We start from the raw sequence: 21,594 nt of genomic DNA, 5'->3' as shown, positions 1-21,594 counted from the left end.
TATGAAAAGAGAGAGAGAGATGGGAGATTACAGAAAAAAATCGTAATGTTTTTGGAATCAGCAATAAGCTTGAGATTATTATCATCAAATCATTCGTTGATTTACGGATATATGTAGATTCTAGATCAATTGTAACATGTAGAAAAAAATCAAATTAGCCACGAGAAAATATTACTTATACACTTGATGCAGTGAGCAATTTTATAGACTAAACACACTTTGTTGCAGTAAGCCAATTCACGTGTATATTCGTACTTTATCAAAAATTTTGTCAACTACACCTATAAAAATATTCGTATTTCTATCAAAAATTTCTTCAAAAAATCATGTACACCTATACAAAAATTATATGCATCAATAAATCACTAAAAAACCAAATCACATAAGAAAATATCAAAAGAAATAAGGGACACTATACTTTTGATGTCATTATTCAATGCTTAAAAACATATACCTGATTTGGTTAAAACCCGTATATAAAACCTATGATTCTTACTCACAAACAATTGTTCCAGCATTATAATACCTATATCATTAAAACAAAGATTAAAACAATAATTATTATATATAAATGAATATTTCAAATATATATACAAATAAATAAATAACATATATATAAGTATGAATATATATTTCTCGACAACATATATTCACAGACTTTCAAAGAAAAAAGGGAGAAGATAAACATCTTTGTAATATAATGGACCACCAATGAAGAGAAGTATGTTGCTACCATATCTACATGTCATGGATACGAAGCAGCCATGTAAACTAATGCATCCGCTATACCAGTATGTTTTATTCCAAACTTGAGGCCATAGTATAAAAACCAAATTTCAGTTGGAAATTTCATCAAACATGTAAACCTCATGAATAAAATTGATATAATTGATTCAAACAATTGTTATCCGCCATAGTCGTACCTGTATAATTGAAAAACATGAAAAAACATAATCAAATACATATGATGAAAATAATTATGATATATTTATCAGTTACAAATAATAAACGAATCAAACTGCATAAGATTATAAACAAATCCACATATATATACACATCCACACATATATACACATGAATACATTCAAATTCATACAATACCAACGTTTTAGAAATGAGGTAGTATGATTATGCATATTCATACCAGGCTCATTGTCTTCAAAGGTAGTAGAACTTTTGCTCCCATTCATAGCTTTAAGATTATGCAATTTGTCTTGTGAATTTCGGGTTCTGCAAAACAAAAAAAATTAGGTTTTGTTAGAACATGATCGGACCTCCGATTGCATAATAGATAACAAAAATCGTGTAATACAAAATCAATAGCAGATGATGATGTATACAATTATTCATATTCATGTATATTGCCTGTAAAAAATAAAAAAGAAGAAGATAATGATTATCAAGGAAAGTAGTAATGAATTTTGAATTTGAATTAGTGAAATCATGATTTGTGGATCTGTAATTGATTTGGTATAAAAACAAATCAATTTTAATAATATGTTTTATCTTTTTAAAATTCAAAAGTGATTTTTTAATAATTATAAATACCATTTAAGATATGGATAGTTTATGGATATTTGCATTTTTGTATAAGAAGTAATTGATTTAGGAATATGGGTCGACCCACTGGTCAAATTTTGAAAATATGGGTCAAAATAATTACAAAAGTGTCAATCTTAATACAAATTTTCAGGAGCCTTCACTAGTGCTCATTAATATAATAGATAATAGATAATAAATTATTTTTCACTATTTTAGCTGCCTTCGTAAATTTATCTTATTTTGATAGGTGAAATTTTATATTATGAATAAAGATGAACCAATCAAAATGAAGATATCAAATGACAACCCTAAATTTTACAGCCCAAAATGAATATAGAAATTGCAATTCGCAAAGAAACATAAGATTAATATATTTTAGTAAGTGCAGATGACAACGAACTTTAGTACAGCAGAAAGTGTTAGACTGGTAGTTATGAGGAAGAGGAACCAAGGAAAACAAGAGCTTGATCGACCAACATGTTGTCTATGCTTCAGATACTTTAATTTACAAGGTACGAGTAATATTTTTAGGTGAACTTGGATCTTCTTATGTTAAATTTTATTCAAGTAATCCACCGGAATGATTTTGGTTCTCCACAGTCTTCACTATTCAAATCAAATGATTTTCGAGCGATAACATCTTGAGCTTTTTGGAGAGTTTGTAACTGCATAGATTGTACCAGGTTCCAACTACCAAGAATTTGTTTTCAACGTGTCTTAAACAATCGATCCATAGTATTTTCTTCATTTGTTGAGTATGAATTTACATTCAGGTTGAACTAAGATGGCTCTTGTCTGCCAGTCTCTGAACACATGCAAGCATTTGAGATTAAATTTGAATTCATTCATTTGTTGTTTTTTACTAGTTTGTCCAAATGAACGACATCTTATATGGAAAATGTGATAACACTTTACAGTTTACAAAAGCTTGTGTTCTACTTCCATAGCTGACGGATTACTTATAGCCTGCTTCCCCGTAAAGCCTTTTCCAACTCTGTCTTGGCTGACATGTCGGAATTCTAAGAACCATCCACAACATCTTCCAGTTCCTTCTTAGAATATTCGTTTGTCTCTTTGTTGTACACAAAATACTTGGCAACCACAAGGAAGAATAGAAAGTTTATAAAGCTGAGTACCGCAAAAAAGATATAGTAATTGTCTAGACGAGACTTGTTTAGGTTGTTCAAAATCCAGCCCTCGCGGCCATTCCTCTTTGTGACACTAGCCACGGTTGAAAGAATGCCACTGCTAAGGAAAAATCCAACTCCTATGCTTGTAGAGAAATAGGCTGTTCCTAGACTCTTCATGCTTTCCGGTGCCTGGTCATAGAAAAGTTCAAGTTTTGCCACTTCCAAGAAGTTATCAGCCACCCCCATTAGTGCAAATTGAGGAAGTAAAATAAAAATGCTTAATGGAACAATTTGATTTTTCTCTGTAATGCCATTTTCTTTCACCACTTGTAATCGCTTTCTTTCACATATGGCAGCAATTATCATTACAATGATATGCAACACTAGGCCTATTCCCATTCTTTGCAGCATTGTGATACCCCTTGGATTTTTTGTGTAACGCCTAACCACTGGTACAAAAACACGGTCATAGACTACGATACTGATCAACATAAAGATTGTGATAAATGCTGTGAGACATGCTGGGGGGATACTGAAATGAGGACCCATGCTCCTAACAAGTGTGGCACCTTGCTTAATAAAAAATGTGCCAGCTTGAGCTAACATGGTACTAGGTATGATTGTTGCCAATAATATTGGAACCATTTTTATCATTTGCTTTGTTTCTTCAACATGCGTCACTGGACACAGCATCCAAGGGGTGCTCTGACCAGTTACCACTGCTGCTTTATCTAGAACCCTGTCTCCCGATACACAAAATATATTAACAAATTTTTCTCCACAATTTGTATTTGAACTTCACATAAAAGCTAAGAGCAAGAAAAATACCTTAATGATGTAGTGTGGTCAATTCTACATTTTCCGGGTTTGGAATATAAATCCAAACTTAACTCATGAAGTTCCTTAGGGTCATTTGGGACAATCACATTCCACTTCCTTGCTGAGGCCACAAGGACTTTAGCCATCTTCGTGAAAGGGCTTCCGGTAGGGGTTCTGTGTCTATAATAACGTGTCCCTACTATGAACATAACTACTGATAACAAGAGTCCTATTGTTGGAAGCCCATAGCCAAGTGCCCAGCCAACCTCATCCTGTATGTACACTAAGAAAGTGTTGGAAAACAAAGTGCCAAAGAAAATGCTAAACATCCACCAGTTAAAGAATGAGAGCTTGTGCTTTCTTTCTTTGGGCTCAAATTCATCAAACTGCTCCGCGCCCATAGTTGAGATGTTAGGCTTTGTCCCTCCTGTTCCTATAGCGATTATGTATAATGCACAGTAGAATATTCCCACTTGAAACGGTGAGGCTCGTTTAAGGCAGTCTACCTGTTTCACACCATTGCCACATGTTGGTGGTCGTAGAGATGGTAATGAAACCACTAGAGTCAGCAAGCACATTCCCTGTATTACAAGATAGGTGTGGTGGTTAATGTAATACCGATACACAGAGTCATCATATTCATAATTAGTTTTAGAAGAGAGTATAGGTACATCCATCCACATACCAAAAGATAGATGGCTGATGAAATGATGAAAGTCCAGTATCGACCAAGGTGAGCGTCTGCAATGTAGGCACCTATAAGGGGAGTCATCCAGACAGTACCAACCCAATTGGTGACATTGTTGGAAGAAGCCACAGTTCCTTCATGGAGCTCCCTTGTTAGATACAGCACTAGGTTTGTTGCTATTCCATAGTATGCCATCCTCTCAAATATTTCATAGCCTACATTAAAATCGATATTCATCCTCCACTTTCTTTAGATTAAAAAAGTCTAACATCAGCATTTTGTAGGAAGGTTTCACAGTTCTACCTTTATTTATATTTTTAAATAGGTTGTTTTTAGGGTATGAAATCGTGAACTAGCGAATAACAGTTCTGTAGTTTTGGAGCTAATGTAGCAAAAATCATGTGACAACGCATAAGCACTTGCTAGTTGTTATTACATATCAGAACATTCTTAAAACTGCGATCCTTATTATGGGAGGTGACAAAATACGAAGCAAGTGACTTACCAACAATGAAGGAAGTAGCTCTCCACCTCCCTGTTTTCGATCTTAGGACAGGCCTACCTTTAAGATCCACAGTTCCATCTTGTGTGTAATCTTTGTCACCTGTATCCATACCAATGCTCTCTTCTACTACTCTTGCCATTTCTGATATGAAGCTAGAGAATGAGTGCAAGAATCCAGTTAAAATGACTTCTTATATATAGCGAGTATTTAAGTATCTAGCTGTACCCCTATCTGTAACTACTTGCTTTAACGTATGTGCAAGCCTACTTTCTTACCCTTACATATCTGTTGCTTACCTCAGTACGTATGATTGGCAAAACGCCTACATGGCTACATGTAATGAATAATTGATATGGGCCATTTGGCATGAATGTGACTTCTAATTAGATAGTATTATTCTCCTGAATCCTTTTCAAGGACATCTTTACTCTTTTTAGAAAGAAAAAAAGAAATACTAAACGGTGCCTTTAAAAACAACTTCTTTAATCAAGCAAGGGGCCGGGGTAAAATGTATGTACACCGGCGGAACCAGGATTTTACAGGATCCATGGAATCATTAATTTCAAAATTTGCTCGGGATTAAATAAATCTCTCTCTATCCGAAACCTTATATCATCTTCCATAAATTTTAAAAAATTTGTAATAGGGGTTCACAAGGAATCAACATTTTTACTTCCCGGAAGGCCAGAACTCAGGCAAACACTGTTTGGATTGATTTTATTCTCTTTAGATGTTTGTTAAGTTAGAAAATAAAACGCGTGTTCTGTTAATAGCATGTAAGAAATTTATCTCCAGGTATCTCACCAGTATTGACAACTTTGATACTTTATTAATCTGTCAAACCACAACAACTATTTAAGTTAGAAAATTAAGAGGACAAGCGGCAGATAAGACATGTAAAAAGATCCTCAGATTCAAGAATATATGTTATTATAAAACATGATGTTACATTTAGGCATGCTATTTACTGAATTTGCCGACTTGCAATGAGCTGTGACAGTTCAGTTTGGGAGAAAAAGTTTAAGTATGGAAGCTTTAAAACTCATGACTAAATCAAGAAGAATAGTAGTATATGTTTATGTGACTGTAATATACAATAATAATTAATATATGGATACCTTTCCATAACAATCAAATTTGATAAAGTACTCAGTGTGATATGTTACAGTTTGATATTCAACTCATGACAATTGACATTTATACGAAACCTTGTGCGATTTAGAGATGTTGCCAATTGAAATTTTGTCTGTTAAATAATGTTGCTATTTAATTTGTAATGGACACATGATCTAGTATTAGTATATTGATTGATTGATTACGATTTTTTAGTTTGGTTTTAGCCTACTGAATGAATACCCAATCTTTGTAACAAATAGATTAATGAATTGAAGTATGAGTGGAGTTATGAGTGTGTGTTTATGTAAACTTTTGTAATAGATCTGTCTTCAAATGGACCAGAAGTAATGTAAAAGTTTATGTTAGTTGAGATAAATCACAACATACATCTGGATTACTTTAATCTCTGTCAAAACAATGCATACTACATTTTTACATCTTTCAAGAAAGCATTCTTCTCAGAAGTACCCTTGACATCTTCCAACTCTATTGTAGCATATTCATCTTCTTCTTTGTTGTAAACAAAGTATTTTGCAGCCAGAAGAAAGAACAGTAGGTTAATAAAGCTCAAAACAGCATAAAATGCGTAGAAATAGTCTAAGCGAGACACATTCAAGTTATCCAAAATCCAACCCTTGTGACCATCCTTCTTAGTGAAATTAGCCACAGTTGTCAGGATAAAACTGCTTAAGAAATATCCCATACTCAAGCTAGTTGTGTAATAGGCTGTCCCAAAGCTTTTCATGCTTTTTGGAGCTTGATCATAGAAGAATTCAAGCCTCCCCACTTCCCAAAATGTTTCAGCCACCCCCATTAGGCCATATTGAGGGAGTAGGATAAAAATGCTTAGAGGAACAATCTGATTTTTCTCCGTGATACCATGTTCTTTAATTACACTTAAACGTTTTCGTTCAGAAATGGAAGCGATGATCATAACTGTGACATGCATCACTAGGCCAATTCCCATTCTTTGCAGCATTGTGATCCCTCTTGGATTTTTTGTGTAGCGTCGAAGTGCAGGTACCAAGAATTTATCATAGAGCGCAACAGTGATCAACATGAAGATTGTTATGAATGCTACAAGAGATGCTGGGGGAATACTGAAATGAGGACCTATGCTTCTAACAAGAGTGGCGCCTTGCTTGATGAAGAGTGTTTGTCCTTGAGCCAACAGGGTGCTAGGTAAGAATGATACTAATAAAATTGGCACCATTTTTACCATTTGTTTTGTTTCTTCGACTTGAGTCACTGTGCATAGCATCCAGGGATGGCTCAGCCCATCCACAACTGCCGCTTTATCTAGCATTCTGCTTAAAAAAGATATATCAGTTAAAAGTCGTACCCAGTGCACAAGACTCCCGTATCAGTAAAGTGCAAAAAAAGTTCCTAAATTCTTGATCGAATCATTAAATTTTATATCCAGAAAGTCGAGATTTAAAAGAAACATTACTTATAAACACAAAAGAAGTAGAAAACAATCAAATTTGTGACTCATGAATAAGAAATCTGACCTTAATGAAGGAGAGTGCTCAATTCTATACTTTCCAGGTTTGGAATATTCATCCAAATTCAACTCATGAAGTTGTTTTGGATCACTTGGGACACCTACATTCCATTTTCTAATAGTGGCCATAAGGACTCTAGCCATCTTAGTAATTGGGCTTCCTGATGCAGGTTTGTGCCTATAATAAGGTGAGCCCACTAGAAACATCAAAATTGACAAAAAGAGCCCAATTGTTGGAATCCCATATCCAAGTCCCCAGCCTGCATGATCTTGAATGTAAACCAAGAAAGTGCTGGCAAATAGGGTGCCAAAGAAGACACTAAAGACCCACCAATTAAAGAATGACATCTTCTGGACTTTTTCTTTGGGGTCATATTCATCAAACTGGTCTGCACCCATTGTTGAGATGTTGGGCTTTGTCCCACCTGTTCCGAGGGCAATTATGTACAATGCACAGTAGAAAATTCCCACTTGAAATGGTGAAGCATGCTTCTCACAGTCCACGTCTATTGTCCCGGGGCCGCACCGCGGCGGCCGGAGAGATTTCAGGGAAACTACTAGTGTCAACAAGGACATGCCCTGTTTGACAACAAAGGTTAAAGCATTTTTGGAAAGCAATTGAAATACAAAATTGTGTTCGATCTCACATACAATACCTTTGACAATTTTTTTCTGGCTATCGTTAAGAACAACACTCAATCTTTGACAAAACTTATTGCACGAACAATCTTTTAAAAAATAAATTAACTTGTATTGTTACGAATACAAAAAAGACTTAATATCTTAGCAATACTAGACTTTCGTATCCAGCAATCTCGAGTTTGAAATTTATCATCTACCTTAAAGAGTTCTATATGACAAATTTGAACTATATTTGTTTTTATACCCCAAGATAGATGATGGCTGAAATGATGAAAGTCCAGTAACGGCCAAGATGAGCATCGGCTATGTAGGCACCTAGAATTGGTGTAAGCCAAACAGTGCCAACCCAGTTGGTGACATTGTTTGAAGATTTCACGGTTCCTTCATGCAACTTCTTTGTTAGATACAACACCAAATTTGTTGATATTCCATAAAATGCCATCCTCTCAAATGCCTCATACCCTGCAAATTTATCATATGAAGCAAGTTAGAAGGATCAAATTACGATGGCCCGTTTGAGTACTGGATTTTATTTAAAATTGTGGATTTGATCAAATGAGTTGTTTGCAGATTTGATTTCATTTGAAATCCAAGATATTCAAATATTTATATAAATATGAGAATTTGAAATCACAACTCAAATTCTGTCATTTAAAATCCCTTATTTGAAATGAAATGTAAGTTTACAAACGTCCAATCAATACATATCTTTCATGCAATATATTTATCGCTAACTAGGAGCACTCCTAAAGAGGCTGTAAGAGCATCTCCAATAGCTCTCTTCAAACAAGTTCTTAAATATAAAAATAAAGAGTATTGTCAAAATTGGAACTCCAAGGACTCTTACAGGCTCTTTAAAACATTAACAGCCTCCTCTCTCTCCTCTCTTTTAAAAGCCAACCATTTGCTCTTAACCTATATTTTATTATAAAATAATTCAACCACCTATTTTCTCTTTCCAATCGAGCCACTCAGAACACATAATCATAAATTCTCTTTACCGTGATATTCAAACCTCTGACGAAGATGATAGTTATTCTCTTTTTAACCAACTGAGTTGCCGGCGGTTTCACTATTTTTTGGTACCACCAACTTTTGGTTTCACTTATCCATTCATATATATTTTAAAATTTTACTTTTGTATGTCTTTTAATTCTACTAAACTATTGATTTCACCCCTTTATTCATGTAATACTTCTGCATGTATTAAATATTTGGTTTTATTTTTGTGATCTTGTAATTTTACATGTAGCATGGATCTATTAAGTTTAGTTTTATGTATTATGATTCTATTAAATATTTGGTTTTATTTTTGTTATCTTATACTTCTACATGTCGCATAATTCTATTTAGTTTAATTTTATTTTTATTTCCTTATAGTTCTACCTATTAAGTTTGGTTTTATTTTTGTTTCACAATTTTGGCTTTAACTTTTAGTTCTTAATTCCGTAGGTTTCAACGATTTGGTACCACAAACATTTAATTTTACTTATTCATGCATGTATATCTTATAATTCTACTTTTGTATGTATTTTAATTCTACTAAACTTTTGATTATACAATTTATTAATTTATTAATGTTATACTTCTACATGTATTATGATTCTATTAAATTTGGTTTTATTTTTGTTATCTTATAATTCTACATGTCGTATGATTATATTAAGTTTAGTTTTATGTTTGTTTCCTTATAGTTCTCTACATATTAAGTTTGGTTTTATTTTTGTTTACTCTTTTGTTTTAACCTTAACCTTTGTGTTCTTAATTTCATATTATTAATTCAATATATTATACGTATTTCGTTTTATCAATTTTTGATTTCACCCTTTTCGAATTTTATTATAACCTTTAAATGTATATTTTTATTCTTCTTTTACTTCTATATGACTTAAAATATTATATATATATCATTTTACCCGTTTTTAATTGTAATTCTTATATTGATTTCAACTCACTAATCCTATTTCCGATATGACTCAATAATATATTTTAATGAAATAATAAATTTTTTGAAATCGTATAATAATTATAATATTTTTATTTTAATCATAACACAAATATCGTACTCAATAGTTTGGATTGGATATTCTAAGTAAAAGTTAAAAATTTTGACATGACACTTATACTATGGTGAATTTTAAAAATAATTTAAATTAATTAACTCGGTTGTGTTTCGCACGGGCCTAGTTAATTTATTTAATTAATTATTAAAAATTATAATAACATAAGTGTCATGTCAAAATCTCTAATTTTTGCTCAGAAAATCAAACACAAACTATTGAGTATGATGTTTGTGTTTTGATTATAATAAAAAAATTATAATTATTTTCAAAGATGTTATTATTTCATTAAAATATGTTATTGAGTCATATAGGAAATAAGATTAATGAGTTGGAATCAATATAAGAATTGCAACTAAAAAATGAGTTAAATAATACATATAATATTATAAGTTATATAGAAGTAAAAAATGAATAAAAATTAAATATTTAGAGTTATAATGAAATTCAAAAAGATTAGATCAAAAGTTGATGAAACCAAACACTTATAATATATTGAATTAACAATCATAAGAGAATAAAGAACACAAAGTCAAACTAAACTTAATAGAATTATAGGACATGTAAAAGTGTAAGATAATAAAAATAAAACTGAATTTAATAAAATCATGTAGAAGTATAACACATGTAGAATAAATGATGTAATCAAAAATTTAGTAAAATTAAAAAATATACAAAAGTAGAAGGGAGTTTGGTACCAAAAATTGGTGAAACCAAAATTAAAAATATGGGGTTTCGTTTATTAATAAAGGTTATTAATTTAATGAGTGGAGATAAAGAGTGTTGTTGGAGATACACATTAACTTTTTAAAAGTGGTTATATTATAATATATGCTAGGTTTCAAATACATAAATAGTTTTGGATAAAGCAGTTCATATCGAAAAGTTTCTGGCATGGTATAAGATCATACAAAGTAACCAATTCTTGCTAGCATTGACATACCGACAATGAAGGAAGTAGCTCTCCATCTTCCAGTGTTTGATCTCAACACAGGATTACCCTTGAGATCAACTGTTCCATCTTCTGTGTACAGATCTTCTCCGCTCTTCTTTCCATTTTCTTCTACTTTTTCCATTGTCATTGCCATCATAAATTTAACTTTTTTAATTTGATCTTGGTCTAAACAATTTATATATCGTCTCAGCCTTTTATCATGATCTGATTTCAGATATTCATTTTGGTAAAGAACAAAAACATATTTCCAACTTATTCATCAATACAGTCGCCAGTGCTTGGTTTTTTCTAGTAATATACCTTTATTAAGTAGTTACTATCATCTTATATTTTGTGTAAAGAAAACGTTTGCAACAAGACAACTTATTTTATACACATCTGTGTAAAGAGGTATCAATTCGAAAACGACTACCAACTTTTATTCTATATACACATTCATGTATAGGGGTATCTATCCGAAAACGACTCCCAACTTTTGATATTAGCCGATATGCTGTGTAATTGATAGAGCCAATAGAATCACCATATGATCAAGTAATATCATTAGTAACAGACCTGTCTATCTTACGACACCCATTTTTTTTTTCAGTTAATTTTCAAATCTTTGCTCAACCTCTATTAGTTTTGTTCAATTCTATTCATTTCATTACATTTACTTAAATTAAACATATCATAGTTTTGTTTTTTTCGAATAAGCTCGTTGACTTGTGTAATAGGATTTTTTTTTAGATAAGTTTTGGGAGATAAAGAATCCAAACCCCAACACAAGACGTGGCACGACAAGATATCAAGGAAGATTGTTTGATTTTTACAAGTGAAATATGTGATCTTGCTTGATCATGGGATTTCAATCCGGTAAACGGGAATGTGAATGAGGTTCTAATAAATTTTTGTTTTGAAATCTCATTCCCAGTCCGGTTAACCGAGTTGGAATCCCATAATCAAAGTGGTCAATAAGGAGACACTATCTAAAAACAAAATATTAATTATTTGGGGTCTCATAGAAATATCCGCAGTTTGATTAATAACAGGTATAATTAACAACTAAGCATGGCGTATACGCATTGTTGCATGAAAACGAATATCCATCAAGGGGGGGATAAACTAAAGTTTTACGACAAATTCATGGTGAAGAAAACAACTACAATGTCTGCTTGCTATTTTTTCATTTTTATTCATATTTGTGTTGTGGATTCATTTGTTTCATATGGTTACCAGGTATCAGAAGCTGTGCAACATAAACTTACTCCGATTTATCATTTCTATGACTCTCACTTGCCAACGGTACTGCCTTGCTAAACTCATGCCTTTGCACTGGAGGGCCTTGCTGTTGCATCAGTAAGACTTCATATCCATTGCCTTTTAACCACATCCTCTGCAATACGACACTCTCTACCTGTATGATAAGAGTTAATTAACATCATTGTCTGAATCATGGCATTCCAATTTGGTATTTGTTTTAATTTATGTAATCGATCCTTTTCAAAATCTAACAGTAATTACCTACAAGTTATTTTTTCCGAGATAGACGACTAACATGTGAATCTTATAGACATATGCATGTACGAAATCTGCCAGCAGATAACTATTTTTATCTTGGTCAAATTAATACATGCTACATTGTTACACCTTTCAAGAAAGCATTCTTGTGGGAAGTATCCTCGATATTTTCCAATTCTATTGTAGCATATTCATTTTCTTCTTTGTTGTAAACAAACAATTTTGCAGCCAGAAGAAAGAACAACAGGTTAATAAAGCTCAAAACAGCATAAAATGCGTAGAAATAGTCTAAGCGAGACACATTCAAGTTATCCAAAATCCATCCCTTGTGACCATCCTTCTTAGTGAAATTAGCCACATTTGTCAGAATAAAACTGCTTAGAAAATTCCCCATACTTATGCTAGTTGTGTAATAGGCTGTCCCAAAGCTTTTCATGCTTTTTGGAGCTTGATCATAGAAAAATTCAAGCCTTCCCACCTCCCAGAATGTGTCAGCCACCCCCAAAAGGCCATATTGAGGAAGTAATATAAAAATACTGAGCGGAACAATTTGATTTTTCTCTGTTATGCCATGTTCTTTGATGACATTTAATCGCTTCCTTTCGCAAATGGAAGCCATGATCATTATGGTGACATGCATTACTAAGCCGATTCCCATTCTTTGCAGCATTGTGATCCCTCTTGGATTTTTTGTGTAGGTTTGAAGTGCGGGAACCAAGAATTTATCATAGAGCGCGACAGTGATCAGCATGAAGATTGTTATGAATGCTACAAGAGATGCTGGGGGAATACTGAAATGAGGACCTATGCTTCTAACCAGAGTAGCACCTTGCTTGATGAAGAGTGTGTGTGCTTGAGCTAACAGGGTGCTAGGTAAGAATGATACTAACAAAATTAGCACCATTTTTAGCATTTGTTTTGTTTCTTCAACTTGAGTCACTGTGCATAGCATCCATGGAGGACGCAGCCCATCCACAACAGCCGCTTTATCAAGTATTCTGCTTAAGAAAGACATATTAGTTAGAGTCGTATCTAGTGCAAAAGACTCGCGTATCAGTATGGTATAAAAAAAGTTTCTACATACATAATCTAAACCTCAATTATATATATAAAAGACTCATGAGGTAAAACCACCATTGTTTACAAAAACTAAAGTAAATACAAGACAATCAAACATGTGTTAATGAATAACAATTCTGACCTTAAAGAAGGAGAGTGCTCAATTCTATACTTTCCAGGTTTGGAATATTCATCCAAATTCAGTTCATGGAGTTCTTTTGGATCATTTGGGACAACCACATTCCATTTTCTAATAGTGGCCATCAGAACTCTAGCCATCTTAGTAATTGGGCTTCCTGATGCAGGCTTGTGCCTATAATAAGGTGAGCCTGCAAGAAACATCAAAATTGACAAAAAGAGTCCAACTGTTGGAAGTCCATATCCAAGTCCCCAACCTGCATGATCTTGAATGTAAACCAAGAAAGTGCTGGCAAATAGGGTGCCAAAGAAGACACTAAAGACCCACCAATTAAAGAATGACATCTTTTGTACTCTTTCTTTGGGATCATATTCATCGAACTGATCTGCACCCATTGTTGAGATGTTTGGCTTTGTCCCACCTGTTCCGACTGCAATTATGTACAATGCACAGTAGAAAATTCCCACTTGAAATGGTGAAGCATGTTTGTCACAGTCCACGTGTTTTATATCGTCTCCGCAGGACGGTGGCCGGAGAGATTTTAGAGACACTACTAGAGTTAACAAGCACATGCCCTGTTACAGAACCAAGGTTAAAGCCAATAGAAAGCAATTAAAACACAAAAAGATATAGTCAAATTCACTTATTACGTTAAAATATATTGTTATGCAAGTATGATGTACATTAGTTCATAGTAAACACTGTTTCAAATATACAGTATTTTACTTGGTTTCAGTTGATAGCTTAAGAAAGTACCACTTATTTGCTTTTGGAGCGAGATTTTACTTGTTATGTTTAATTTATTTAGTAATCTCGAATCCGAAACAGATTGTCTACCCCAAGATAGATGATGGCTGAAATGATGAAAGTCCAGTAACGGCCAAGATGAGCATCGGCTATGTAGGCACCTAGAATTGGTGTAAGCCAAACAGTGCCAACCCAGTTGGTGACATTGTTTGAAGATTTCACGGTTCCTTCATGCAACTTCTTTGTTAGATACAACACTAGATTTGTTGATATTCCATAAAATGCCATCCTCTCAAATGCTTCATACCCTACAAAATCATTTATCAAATGACACAACAATTATGTTAAAACTTATTTTCTAAGGTAGTAGATGTTTATTTGCTATATGATCCCTTAGTTGATCAAGTTAGTTCTCAAACCCATATCTAATTTTCGACAAGAGTACTATGGATATTATAAAACAAGTCATTTTGAAGTTTATCATATTGGAATCAAACGAAACAATCAAATCATGTTGATATACCTACAATGAAGGAAGTAGCTCTCCATCTCCCGGTATTCGCTCTTAACACAGGATTACCCTTGAGATCAACTGTTCCATCTTCTGTGTAGTCCTCCCCACTTTTCTTCCCATTTTTTTCTTCAAGTTTTTTCATTGCCATTGTCGTCTGAAACATTTTTCAGAAAGTGATATATGATCTATACTGGATACAGAGAGAGCATCTGAATTTTACACAGTTGTACGTGTAGCTTCAACTTTATACTACTATATGCTATACTAGCATGTACATTTTACACATTTTTATATTGTGAGTTCTATAAGAGGAGTGATCCCCCTTTTATAGCCACAAATAGAAGTTACTTCTTTAAGCTGATCATAAACACGAAAATATATTGTTTACTGTAACAATCGTTTGCTAAGAATTTAGATTTATTCAAAAAAATATGGTCTTCAAACCTCTTGATAATTTTTTATTAGGAAAAAAGAGAGGCTCTCTTTAACTCATGCATGTTAACTCATGTTGCAGCAGCCATATTCAGAATGAAAGACAAAGAAAACCTATCTGCTTAGCCCCATAAAAATGTCCGCAGTTTAATTTGGCAGGTATAAGCATGTCGCATACGGATTGTTATATGATAACCAATATTCATCGCGTAGTGAATAGCCGACCACCTCATTTAATTAATCATTGAAACAAAAATCTAATCTTATCTCTAATTACAGTTTTAGCACATTGTTATATCACACATAATGTGCTCAAAGTGGATTAAGATATGGCGACCAAAGTGAAGATTAGTTAAACAAAGACAAAGTATGTAAAGCTGCAGTTGATGCGATGTAAATTTACTCTGATTTATCATTTCTGTCCCCTCATATGCCAACGGCGACCTGTTCAAGTCGTGCCTTGCAACGGAGGGCCTTGCCATTGCATCAGTAACGCTCCGTATGCAGTGACAATTGACAAATTAGGGGAGATCTTAAAAATTACAGGATCTCTGCCTTTACCGACATCCTCAGTAATGTAGAAACTACACTCTCAACCTGTAGGATAACCGATAAGGGTTAGAAACAATAATTTGATATCTAAATCGGAATATGGTGAGAAGAGTTAATTTAGGAGCAAAATACTTACAAAATCATGACATTCGTGATGATCATCAAATGCTTGGAGCTTCAGTTTTTAGGCTTTGATTCAGATTCAGATTCAGATTCAGATTCAGATTCAGATTCAGGGGGACTGATTGTAGACTTTAACAAGCATGATACAAATAGGTGCAATGAATTAACAACAAAGCTGAGAAGGTGGAATAAAAGATGATTATATTCCAAAGGTTCTTGATTACAAAAGCTGAAAGCATAAGAAAGCAATGCACTGCTATATATAGCAGGAGACACTAGCAAACTAGGTTTGTCTATTCCCTAACAAACTGATACTAGATAACAAAAGAAGGACCACTGCTAACGGTTAGAGATTCATGTGAAGCTAAATAAGTGGTCCTGCAGAAGGTGGTGCAGCCTGTCTGGGAATGAAGTTTTATTGTGCAGAAATAACAAAAGAGACTCAGATAAACATGTGCAAGAGTGCATGATGTTTATTGAGACGAGAAACAGCTCAATGGCTGCAATACTCCCCCTCAAGCTGCACTGGAGGTGGAACGGAAGTGCCAATCTTGTGGAGAAGATACTTGTGCTGCTTAACTGGAAGCTGTTTAGTCAGAATATCGGCCACCTGAGCATGAGATGGAACATGTTGTGTGACAAGAGTACCAGACTGAATGTGATCGCGAATGAAGTGGCAATCCAGTTCTATGTGCTTCGTGCGTTCATGCATGACTGGATTTGCTGCTATGGATATAGCAGCTTGATTATCGCACTTCAATATTGCAGGAGGCAACTTGGAGAGTCCCAGATCTTTCAACAGAGCAGAGATCCATGTTAATTCACACGCTGTGAGGGCCATGGCCCGATACTCAGCTTCAGCGGTTGAGCGTGCGACAATTGATTATTTTTTGGTTTTCCATGATATTGGTGAATCACCCAGCAGGATGCAAAAACCAGAGGTGGATCGCCTTGTTGCTTGGCAGCTAGCCCAATCATTGTCACAGTAAGCAGTGATTTGAGCAGCTGAGGAAGAAGCCAAGAGAATGCCTTGACCTGGATTACTCACAAGGTACCTGAGAAGCCTTTTGGCAGCCTGCATATGGACGTTTGTTGGACGTTGCATGTATTGAGCCAAAATGTGAACTGCAAAAGTGATGTCCGGCCTTGTGATTGTCAGATAAATGAGGCGGCCAAGTAATCTTTGGTAAGCTTGAGGATCTGACAAAGGCACACCCTTATCAGGAGTCAACTTCGTATGTATATCCAATGGCAGTTTGAGAGGTTTAGCAAGAAGCATATTGTAATCTCTGAGGAGGTCCATGGTGTATTTCTTTTGAGAAATGAAGAAACCAGAGGGGACCTGTCTATTTCTAAGCCAAGAAAATACCTGAGCTCTCCAAGGTCTTTCATGTGAAAAGATTGAGACAATGAGGCCTTGAGAGAGGAGAGAGTAGTCATAGAGTTTCCTGCTAGTAACAGATCATCCACATACACGAGTATCAAAGTGATAGTGGTGTCTGTAACAGAGGTGAAAAAACTGTAGTCTGACTTAGATTGCTTGTAACCGGAGGTTTGAAGATGAATTGACAGCTTGCTGAACCAATTACGAGGGGCTTGCTTGAGCCCGTATAGAGATTTTTTCAATCTGCACACCAGAGTTGTTGGAGATGACAACAGTGGTTGATTAAGAGTGAGTCTGCTGCCATGTCCAGAGTATCCTTTAGGCAAAGTCATGTAGACTGTTTCATGCAAGTCACCATGCAGAAATGCATTGATGACATCCATCTGCATGGTGTGCCAATTGTTGATAGCTGCCGCAGCTAAGAGAGCCCGTACTGTTGTCATTTTGACAACAGGGGCGAAAGTTTCTCCAAAGTCAATGCCACTAACCTGCCTGCAGCCAAGAACCACCAACCTCGATTTATACTTATCAACTGTCCCATTAGGAAGAAATTTAGTTTTGAAAACCCACTTGCAACCAATTGCCCTCTTTCCAGCAGGCAGAGGCACTATATCCCATATATCATTTCTTTCAAGAGCCTCCAATTCAAGGTTCATAGCATCAATACAGTGTTGGTGTTGGATGGCTTGCTTATAGGAAACAGGGTCCTGATGCTTTGTAAGTGTTGACAAAAAACAGTGAAACTTTAAGTGAACAGATTGGGAAGCAACTTGATTTATGGAAGTAACATAGTCTGTCATCCAGTTAGGATTCTTTGAGGGTCTGGTTGATCTTCTGAGAGGTACAAGAGTAACTGGTGAGTGGTCTGAGACAGGTGAGATAGGTTCTGTGTTTTCTCCATGTTTATCTAAGGGAGAGTTGTCATCCTTAGATTGGATTGATGTGATTATATCATCATCAGCACATTGTGTATGAGGCAAGGGTACAGGCAGAGGTGTCATGTAGGAATTGACAGAGTTTTGGTTGAAAGGTATAACAGTTTCGTGAAACACTGCATCTCTTGAGATAAAGGTGGTTTTGGTTAAGAGATTGTAGAGCCTATATCCTTTAGTGCCAGGTGGATATCCCAAGAAAACACAAGGGACACCACGTGGTTGAAATTTATCAGCAGTGGCTGTATTGGGTGAGGCAAATGTTAAGCAACCAAAAACTTTCAAATGGTCATAATCAGCAGGCTCATTATGAAGGACTTCATAGGGTGTTTTGTTTGACAAGACAGAACTAGGGAGTCTATTAAGAATGTGTGTGGCCGTTAGAACGCAATCACCCCAAAAAGAAAGATCTAAGCCAGCTTGAAAATGCAGGGCTCTGGCAATTTCTAAGATGCTTCTATGCTTTCTTTCAACCCGAGCATTTTGCTGGGGTCGATAAGCACAAGATTTTTGGTGAACAATCCCATGAGATGCAAATAATTTAAGGCAGTTACTATCACTGAACTCTGGGGCATTGTCAGATCTAATTGTTTTGATGCGTTTTGTAAAGTGGGTAAAAGCATACTCATAAAAAGTTTGCAGAATTGTAAAAGCATCATTCTTGACTTTCATTAAATAAACCCAGGTCATTCTAGAGTAATCATCTACCAAAGTGAGAAAGTATTTATACCTGTCTCTAGTGTAGACTTTGTAGGGGCCCCAGGTATCAAGATGAACAAGCGAGAATGCCTCAGCTGCATGAGATGAGCTCGATGAGAAAGGTAGTTTGGTGAACTTTGCAAGAGGGCATGTGACACATATCTTGGAAGAGTCAACCAAAAAAGGTTTAATATGTGTGATATGCTGCAGTTTGGAGACAGGAGCATGCCCCATCCTGTTGTGCCACAGAGTAGTCAAATCTGAGTTGCTTTCATATTTTGCAGCAGTAAAGCCATTTCTTACTTCCTGCATCAAATAGTAAAGGCCCCCTTTCTCATTCCCAACTGCCTTGATTTCTTTGGTGACAGCATCAGAAATAACACAGGTGTTTGCTTGAAAATTGACCATATAGTTGTTATCTCTTGTGAGCTTTCGAATTGAGAGAAGGTTGTGTTGAAAATTAGGCACAAACAAGACATTCTTCAACACAAGACCATGAAGGCACACTGTTCCAATGTGTGATATGACTGCTGTTTCCCCAGTTGGCAGATGTATGCTGAAATTTGTGGGTGCAGGTTCAGGGTCAACAAGGTTGGAAAAAGAACTTGTCATGTGGTCTGTGGCTCCAGAGTCGAGAATCCACTCATCAGTTTTGGAGGTTGAAAGGTGACAACTAATCATACCAGAGAAACAATTTTCTAATTCATCATCAGTAGCAGAGTCTCTGGGAGAAGCAGCTGAATTGACAGGCAAAAGTTTGAGGAGTTGTTCGAGTTGGTGAGGTGTAAAGGTGATAGTAGAGGGCTCAGGTTTATCCACTGTGCCTTGAGCAACATTGGCCATTCGGTTAGGTTGGGGTTTAGAAGTCCATTTTTGGTTTTGAGGTTTAGGGGTAAATTTCTTATATTTGGGGTGCCACCTTGGATAGCCTAGAACAGACCAACATCGATCAATGGTATGACCTTTTGTGTTGCAGGCAGTGCAAAAATAGGTTTTATCAGTGGGGGCTTTACTATACATAGCAGACATATCACTGTCCAAAGAATCAGTGGTCAAGAGATCTCTCTGTGACTCCTCCTGCTGAATAGCAGCACAGGCTATTTCAACAGCAGGCAGAGGAATCATCATAAGCAATTGACTCCTCTGAGCACTATACTTGTCATTTAAACCATTTAAAAATTGGAAAAGTTTTGTTTCCTCTCGGTATTTGGTTATGGCTGAAAGAAAAGTTGTGATTTCAGGTGTCATTGTGGTGATGGTAGGTAATAAAGACATGGATTCGAGTTCCTCCCAAAGGCTACTGAGTTGAGTGAAATAATCAGCCACAGACAAATGATTTTGTTTCAACTCATACAAATCTTTACTTATTTTGTATTTCCTGGACCCATTTGTAAGAGCAAAGCGTTTTTCGAGCTGTGCCCATATTTCACTAGCAGAACTAATGAACAATATAGATTTCTTGATAGTTTCAGAGACATTATTATGAATCCAAGAAATTACCAGATTGTTGCATGTATCCCATTGCACAGCCCAAACTTCATCATCAGTGCTCCTTTGGACAGTGCCATCAACGAACCCAAGTTTCCTTTTGGAAGAAAGTTGGATTTCAAAAGATCTTTTCCAAGATCTGTAGTTGGTAGCCCCTTCAAGTTTTGCAACAGAGATTGAAGTGGGTCCATCAGATGGATGAAGAAAAAGGGGATTTTGCATATCAGCAAAAGTAAATCTCCCTCCAGTTGCCATATTTGAGTGATGACACAAAACACAAGAATGCACTCAATACAAGAACAAGCAACTAAAACAAAAAGAGTAGATGTAATAGAAAAGAAAGAACCACAGCTAATTCATGCTAGCTCTGATACCATGTAGACTTTAACAAGCATGATACAAATAGCTGCAATGAATTAACAACAAAGCTGAGAAGCTGGAATAAAAGATGATTATATTCCAAAGGTTCTTGATTACAAAAGCTGAAAGCATAAGAAAGCAATGCACTGCTATATATAGCAGGAGACACTGGCCAACTAGGTTTGTCTATTCCCTAACAAACTGATACTAGATAACAAAAGAAGGACCACTGCTAACGGTTAGAGATTCATGTGAAGCTAAATAAGTGGTCCTGCAAAAGGTGGTGCAGCCTGTCTGGGAATGAAGTTTTATTGTGCAGAAATAACAAAAGAGACTCAGATAAACATGTGCAAGAGTGCATGATGTTTATTGAGACGAGAAGCAGCTCAATGGCTGCAATACTGATGTTTATCTTAACCCCTCTGGTACTATTCCAAATACCCTGGCATTTCCAAATTCACCCGCAGAACGTATAGTCTGCACTAAGAATGTAATGCATCCAGTTGGCTTTAATTTAAACTACATAACAAATAATACATACATTCTAATATTTTGGTTTCAATTTTCAAACTCCCAGTTCATCAGAATGGTTTGATTTCACTTACAAAGCTATCTGAATTATCACACTTATCAAATTAAAACATCAGAATTATGCTTATGTCTTAATTAAGTACTTCGTCGTCAAAATCATCTTCTGGATTATT

At 35.2% G+C, this 21,594-nt stretch overlaps 3 protein-coding genes and 1 long non-coding RNA gene across 5 annotated transcripts; 1 reads left to right on the top strand and 3 right to left on the bottom strand.

Annotated features, from left to right (window-relative positions):
- Nucleotides 1-2,364: 2,364 nt before the first annotated feature.
- On the bottom strand, nt 2,365-4,835 carry LOC141692757 (protein NRT1/ PTR FAMILY 5.2-like). Its single transcript, XM_074497690.1, has 4 exons — nt 4,685-4,835; nt 4,177-4,394; nt 3,501-4,072; nt 2,365-3,411 (listed from the first exon to the last, which is right to left on the bottom strand). Exons 1-4 carry the CDS (start codon nt 4,821-4,823, stop codon nt 2,562-2,564), a joined length of 1,779 nt encoding a protein of 592 aa, XP_074353791.1. The 5' UTR covers nt 4,824-4,835; the 3' UTR covers nt 2,365-2,561.
- Nucleotides 4,836-6,203: 1,368 nt separating this feature from the next.
- Nucleotides 6,204-8,388, bottom strand: LOC141691111 (protein NRT1/ PTR FAMILY 5.2-like). Its single transcript, XM_074495854.1, has 3 exons — nt 8,191-8,388; nt 7,312-7,883; nt 6,204-7,107 (listed from the first exon to the last, which is right to left on the bottom strand). The coding sequence occupies exons 1-3, from the start codon at nt 8,386-8,388 to the stop codon at nt 6,225-6,227; spliced, it is 1,653 nt and encodes a 550-aa protein (XP_074351955.1). The 3' UTR covers nt 6,204-6,224.
- Nucleotides 8,389-10,880: 2,492 nt separating this feature from the next.
- On the top strand, nt 10,881-14,626 carry LOC141689428 (uncharacterized). The gene is made up of 4 exons (XR_012562383.1): nt 10,881-11,034; nt 12,180-12,299; nt 13,160-13,334; nt 14,488-14,626. It is a non-coding gene; the product is annotated as an uncharacterized LOC141689428 (long non-coding RNA).
- On the bottom strand, nt 12,547-16,221 carry LOC141689427 (protein NRT1/ PTR FAMILY 5.2-like). Of its 2 annotated transcripts, XM_074493710.1 has the most exons (6): nt 16,041-16,221; nt 15,756-15,949; nt 14,930-15,074; nt 14,497-14,714; nt 13,663-14,234; nt 12,547-13,459 (listed from the first exon to the last, which is right to left on the bottom strand). In XM_074493710.1, exons 3-6 carry the CDS (start codon nt 15,066-15,068, stop codon nt 12,577-12,579), a joined length of 1,812 nt encoding a protein of 603 aa, XP_074349811.1. In that variant the 5' UTR covers nt 15,069-15,074; nt 15,756-15,949; nt 16,041-16,221; the 3' UTR covers nt 12,547-12,576. The 2 variants fall into 2 exon arrangements, with proteins under 2 accessions (XP_074349811.1, XP_074349810.1); XM_074493709.1 differs by lacking the exons at nt 15,756-15,949; nt 16,041-16,221 and having other exon boundaries at nt 14,930-15,140.
- Nucleotides 16,222-21,594: the final 5,373 nt, after the last annotated feature.

The sequence above is a fragment of the Apium graveolens genome, chromosome 10 (genome assembly GCF_009905375.1).
Source record: "Apium graveolens cultivar Ventura chromosome 10, ASM990537v1, whole genome shotgun sequence".
Taxonomy (NCBI): domain Eukaryota; kingdom Viridiplantae; phylum Streptophyta; class Magnoliopsida; order Apiales; family Apiaceae; genus Apium; species Apium graveolens.
Note: the sequence above shows the minus strand (reverse complement) of the source record. Positions and strands in the feature narration are given on the sequence as shown.